The 6,616-nt window shown below is 36.6% G+C and overlaps 1 protein-coding gene across 1 annotated transcript in view; it reads left to right on the top strand.

Annotated features, from left to right (window-relative positions):
- The first annotated feature begins 307 nt into the window (after positions 1-307).
- The window catches only part of LOC108243988 (guanylyl cyclase-activating protein 2), a 21,109-nt gene continuing 14,800 nt past the window's right edge, over positions 308-6,616 (top strand). The window contains exons 1-2 of the mRNA XM_017429797.3: positions 308-1,729; positions 1,818-1,967. Of these exons, the coding sequence (XP_017285286.1) occupies positions 1,517-1,729; positions 1,818-1,967 (363 nt within the window). The 5' untranslated portion in view covers positions 308-1,516. The remainder of the gene's footprint in view (positions 1,730-1,817; positions 1,968-6,616) is intronic.

Raw genomic sequence — 6,616 nt, 5'->3', positions numbered from 1 at the left:
GCATTCTCAGAATTTAACAGGTTCAGAATCGACCAGGAGCTACTGACTAAATGTAATTATGAACACCAACAATGTGACCACCTCTATGAAAGCAGGAATGGTTTCAGTCTCCTTCATATCACAATAGATTAAAAAAATTTAAAAGCAAAGACAATAACTGATTCTGAAAAGTCAAAACAGAACAAGTAAAATAGACCTGCTCTACTGTTCTTGTTTTTTAACCATCTTATCAGTACATATTTGATCATTTACTGGAACAGGGACTCAAACTAAAAGAAGACTGAGGACATCTAGTGGTTGGAAAAGAAAGAGCAGCAAGCTTGGACACATTCAGAGCTGAGCAGTAACATTACTGCAGAAGCATCAAATCCCAGAGGATATTCTTTATAATAAAACAATAAGAATCAACAGAATCAAACACAACTTTATTATTGCTTGCTGCTGAAGACCCGTGTCTATATGTTCGTTTGTCTGTACCTTCAGCAAATTGGTAGAGACGAAACAGATCTTAATCAAGCTTTCAGAATGTAATCATTGCATGTACATCTGGAACGGATTAACTTCTGGAGTTAATCCAATTCAAAGCAATCTTAGCAAACCCAAGAGATGCTATAACTCAGCCAATTTTACAGATATTGAGCTAAAATATGGAGTAGTAGCTGACAGTTATTCCCCAAAAATACTCCAAGTTCTAATAGATCATGTAAAATATCACAACATGCATAAGATTACATAAAATCTTACTTTCAATGTTTGACCAAAATTGATATTTTGGTCAAATCATTTTATGGTGAGAAATATAACATTTCTCATCAAAAGATGATCTTAGTTTAAAACTCTGCTATGAAAGGCGGCCGGCAATATACATTCTCTTAAGGAATTCAAGGCTTATAGTTTTATCTATCACTTATTTAATTAATGTTTTAAATAGTAAATCAGACTTATCAGTTGTAAACACACAAGAATCAGATCTGCTTCCAGCTGATTTTTCACTTGTGCTCAGATTGTTAACACCAAGGTGCTTCAGGAGCTGATTAGATCTATACAGCTCAAATAAGAATACTGTTTCCCTCCACCTGGCAGGTCAGCCTAAGTAAACCATTTTCTGACTGGCTTCATTGGATCAACACTTCAGCCAAGACCATGCTTACTCTTTGACGCATTCAGCCTTTTAATCTCTTCGGTTTGCAGGGTGGAATAAGCTTTCTCTGTTGTCAAAGAGCCAGTAGGTTTGTTGTTTTCTTTCAAAGTGAGAGTTCAAAGTGAGAGTTCTCGTTACTACTCAAAGCTTAATGTAGAGTGGAGTGACAGATTTGGAATCTTCAAGAAATCTTCGAGAATACTATGCTGGGAGGATTTCATTAGGCAATGTAAGGAGTCAATTGGATTTATTCAGCAATAGTTCTTTAAATAGGTCCCACTCTGCAGGAGGAGATGCTGGGCCACTGATTTCTGACTGCCATGCAACGATGTACCTGCCTCATACTTCATCACCTGAGGAGTTTTCTGCAGCTTCATGTCTGAAATTATGGGTCAAGTGCAGATCAACTCGGACAAAGAAATGACACCTCAAAACATTCAAGGACTTTATCGTAAGTTTACAAGTGAATGTCCGAGTGGGAATCTGCACTTACACGAATTCAAAAAATTCTTTGGAGTAAACAGCAAGTCAAGAGAAGAAGAGTTAGTATTTGCAGAAATTGTCTTTCGATCTTTTGATACCAATAAGGTAACAATGTCTTTTGATGTGTTTATTTCATTTTCATCTCATGTTGGAAAACAGTAAGCAACAGAATCACTTTCCTGTTTTTCTTTAGGATGGTAAATTGGACTTCATTGAATTTGTGGCAGCTGTGAACCTCATTTTTCGTGGAAAACTTGTCGATAAACTGAAGTGGTCCTTTAAAGTGTATGACAGAGATGGAAACGGCACCCTGACCAGGCAGGAAGTGAGACATATTGTTAATGTGAGTATTCAGATCAATTCATGAAACTTTTAGATGAAAGGTTAGTTTTAGAATAAAAAAGAAACTTTATTTTTGTTATTCAGTATATTATATTTTCTGTATGTGATGGATTTGTGACCTGTCCAAGGTGTACCCTGCCTCTCACACAGCTGCTGGAGATACACACCATCCATTCCATGGAAAAGCCCATAAATAAAATTGATAGAAGCATGTCTTTTGTTGAAGGCTTAAAGGGATCGTTCAGATAGTTCAAAGTGCAGTTTGTGGAAAGGTTATGAACAGTTAAAATCTTACCTGTTGTAGATAGACTTGACCAGACATATGCACCTCTTCTACCCATGTTTTTGTAGGGGCAAATTTTTACCCCATTAAAAATAAATTAATTTACAGTGAAATTGCAAAAAAAAAAAAGACATTTGATTATGGCATGGTCTATATGTGACAAACTATAAAGTGCTTTGAAATATTTTCAAACCAACACAAAGTGGTGTATCACAATGAAATAGAAAAAATGTAATACATTGTTTTCATAATTTTTTTTACAAATAAAAATCTGAAAATTGTGGTTGCATTTGTAATCACCCTCTTTACTTTGAAAATTCAATGCAATATATGCCTTTAGAAGTCACCCAATTAGTAAACAGAGTCCACCTGTGTATAATTTATTCTCAGTATAAATCCAGGTGTTCTGTATAGACCTCGGAGGTTTGTTACAGAACAGTAGTGATTAAACAGCAACATGAAGACCAAGGAGCACATCAGACAGGTCATCATAAAGTTGTTGAGAAGTTTGAAGCAGGGTTAAATAAAAAAACAATATCCCAAGCTTTGAGCATCTTATAGAGCCACTGTTCAATCCATCATCTGAGAACAGAAAGAGAATGGTACAGCTGTAAACCTAAACTGACAGAAGGAGCAAGGGGAGCATTAATCTGAGAAGCAGCCAAGAAGGCCACAGTAACTCTGGAGGAGCTGCAGAGATTCACAGCTCAGGTGGGACATCTGTTAATTCTGCACTCCAATAATCTGGTATTTTTGGAAAAGAGAAAAGAAGAAATCTATTGTTGACAGAAAACTATAAGATGCCCTGTTTGCAGTTTGATACAAACCATGTAGGGGACACAGAAAACATGTAGAAGAAAATGCTCTGGTGAGATCAGAACAAAAGTTAACCTTTTGAACTAAATGCAAAACTCTATGTAACACTGCACATCACCCTAAACACACCATTCCCCTGTGAAGCATGGTGGTGGCGGCATCATGATGTGGGGATGTATATCTTCAGTAGTGACAGGAAAGCTGGTCAGAGTTGATGGGAAGATGAATGAAGTTGAATACAGGGCAATTTAGGAAGAAACCCTATTAGAGGCTGCAAACATCTTTAGACAAGGGTGGAGGTTCACCTCCCAGCAGGACAACGACCCAGAACATCCATCCAGAGCTACAGTGGAATGGGTCAGATCCAAGCATATTCATGTGTTAGAATGGACCAGTCAAAGTCCACACATAAATTTAACTGAGAATCTGTGACAAGACTTGAAAACTGTTGTTCATCCAGTCTGACTAAGTTGCAGCCATTTTACAAAGAAAAATGGGCAAAGATTTTAGTCTGTAGATGTGCAAAGCAGATAGAGGCAAACCCCAAAACACTTGCAATACGAATTGCAGGAAAGTTGGTTGACTTAGTATTCACTTAGGTGGGTGAATAATAATTCTCATTACATTTTGCAGATTTTTATTTGTAAGAATTAGAGAATCATGTATCATTTTCCTTCCACTTTACAACTATACACCACTTTGAGTTGGTCTGTCACATAAAATCCTAGTAAAATACAGAATATAATTAGAATAAAATTGCATTTTTAAAATCTTCTTGGAACAAAAACGGACAAAAACATTCTTATTTTCACTTATTACGGTTTGTTCTGTTGTCCTAATTTGCATTTTTGAAGCACTTGAAAGTGGAACATTTGTACTCGAAGCACTTGGAGAGCACAAACCTTCAACCCTAACATTTCCTGAAAATTTTATCAAAATCTGTTCATTAGTTTTTAAGTAATCTTGCTAACAGACAGACAGACGGATGGACGGACAAACCAACCAACACTACTGAAAACATAACCTCCTTGACAGAGGTAATAATGACAATGCTATGCATTGAAAGCTCACAAAACTATTTGAATGGTTGTAAACATCCAATACTTTTGTGTAAATTGTTCAAAAGACCGACCAAAAGAACCTTTGGTTGTGAATTTAAAACAGGTTAAGATTAAAAATAATAATAATATTTGAAGCAGAGATGACATCAAGTCATAATTTACTCTTCAATCTCTCATAAATGGTACTCAAAGGGGAACTTACTACTGTCATAAGGCTGTGAATTTCTTATTAGTTGTGATACAGAGCGCTAAAGTTGATGTCTACCGTATAAAAATATGTTTCAGTGCTCCATCAGCATACCACAAATATTGTCATGCATTAACAGTGGAGTATGAGAAATAGTGTTTTACATCATTTATTTTAGTAGTTTATTATTGAAGGCAAATGAGTGATAATGTTTTCTCGTGAACCACTTGAATTTTATAAAACTTGCAGAAAATAATCATTGGATGTACATTTACACTTTATTACCTTTTAGCGCCAACCCCATTCAACATGGCTGCCAAAGCCATCCATCCATTTTCTTTATCTACTTTTTATTTCCAGGTCGAGGGGGAGCTGGTGTCTATCTCCAGCAGTCACTGTGCTAGAGGCAGGGAATACATACAAGTACTCCAAATTGAAACTTTCAGAAAATAATCATTGAATGTACATCTACAACTGCTTAACTTTTGTAGCCAGTCAAATTCAAGATGGATGCCACAGCTTATCAACATTAGCCACACAAAAATGACTAACCCTTTAAATTTTACAGATATTAAGCAAAACTTTAGCTTGGTAGTAGCTGAGAGTCATTCACTACACATTTGGACTGTCATATCTTGCAAGGTTCTCTCAAACTGCTACAGCTCTGTCATTTTTCAACATAAGATAACCTTGTGCTGAAATTCTTGCATGAAAGGGGGTGAGCAATACACATTCCTTCAAAGAATGCTAAACCTTTCATTTTAACAGGAACAATGCACTGCTTTAATTTTCTCTGACTCACAAAATGCAGCAGTAAACCTATCAAGGTTATCAACACATCTCTAGATTTTCTAGAAAAACCCAAGTGGGCCAATTCAATTTAACACAGAATATGTAAGCTGACTGATAATTCCTCACTAGTTCAATAATAGTGAAATACTGTATGTCTGAATTCATCTTGTTCTCTCTCTCTCTCTCTCTCTCTCTCTGATTATTTTCCCAGCACTGAACTAAAATATAAACACAACATTTTTGCTTTTGCTCCCATTTAAATCTGTGTTAGTTAGCACTTCTCCTTTGCCAAGATAATCTATCCACCTCACAGGTTACAACATGGTATGGCACAGGTATGTCTTAGGCTGGCCACAATAAAAGGCCACTCTAAAATTACCATTTACATAAAATGTGCAGATTACTTTTACTGTATTGGGGGACTGGAGAAAACCAGTGTGAAAACCAGGATCCCAGAAAAATGTGGTTCATCTGTGAAGAGAATGCCTCTCCAACGTACCATACGCCAGAGAAAGTCAGCATTTGCCCACTCAAGTTGTTTACGACAACAAGCATACAGATGAGCTTCCCTGAGACGGTTTCTAACAGTTTGTGCAGAAATTCTTTGGTTATGCAAACCAGTTGTTGCAGCAGCTGGTTGGCTGATCTTAGATGATCTTAGAGGTGAAGATGCTGGATGTAGAGGTCCTGGTCTGGTGTGGTTACATGTGATCTGCAGTTGTGAGGCTGATTGAATGTTTTGCCAAATTCTTTGAAATGTCTTTGGAGACGGCTTATGGTAGAGAACATTCAATTTATGGACAACAGTTCTGGTGGACATTCCTGCAGTCAGCATGCCAACTGTACACTCCCTCAAAACTTGCGACATCTGTTGCACTGTGCTTTGTGGTAAAACTGCACTTTTAAGAAGGGCCTTTTATTGTGGCCATCCTAAGACACACCTGTGCAATAATCATGCTGTCTAATCAGCATCTTGATATGCCACACCTGTGAGGTGGATGGATTATTTTGGAAAAGGAGAAGTGCTCACTAAATGGCCTATTGTGTACATAGAAAAAGTCATAACTTTGGGTTCAGCTCACGAAAAATGGGAGCAAAAACAAAAGTGTTGCGTTTATATTTTTGTTCAGTATACAGGTGCTGGTCATAAAATTAGAATATCATGAAAAAGTAGATTGATTTCAGTAATTCCATTTAAAAAGTGAAACTTGTATATTATATTTATACATTACATACAAACTCATATATTTCAAATGTTTATTTCGTTTAATTTTGATGATTACAAATGACAACAAATGAAAATCTCAAATTCATCATATCAGAAAATTAGAATATTACTGAAGACCAATAAAAACAAGGGATTTATAGAAATGTTGGCCAACTGAAAAGTATGAACATGAAAAGTATGAGCATGTACAGCACTCAGTATTTAGTTGGGCCTCCTTTGGCCTGTATTACTGCAGCAATGCGGCGTGGCATGGAGTCGATCAGTCTGTGGCACTGCTCAGGTG

The sequence above is a fragment of the Kryptolebias marmoratus genome, linkage group LG15 (assembly GCF_001649575.2).
Source record: "Kryptolebias marmoratus isolate JLee-2015 linkage group LG15, ASM164957v2, whole genome shotgun sequence".
In the NCBI taxonomy this organism is placed as follows: domain Eukaryota; kingdom Metazoa; phylum Chordata; class Actinopteri; order Cyprinodontiformes; family Rivulidae; genus Kryptolebias; species Kryptolebias marmoratus.
This window is presented reverse-complemented; position numbering and strand designations above follow the sequence as displayed.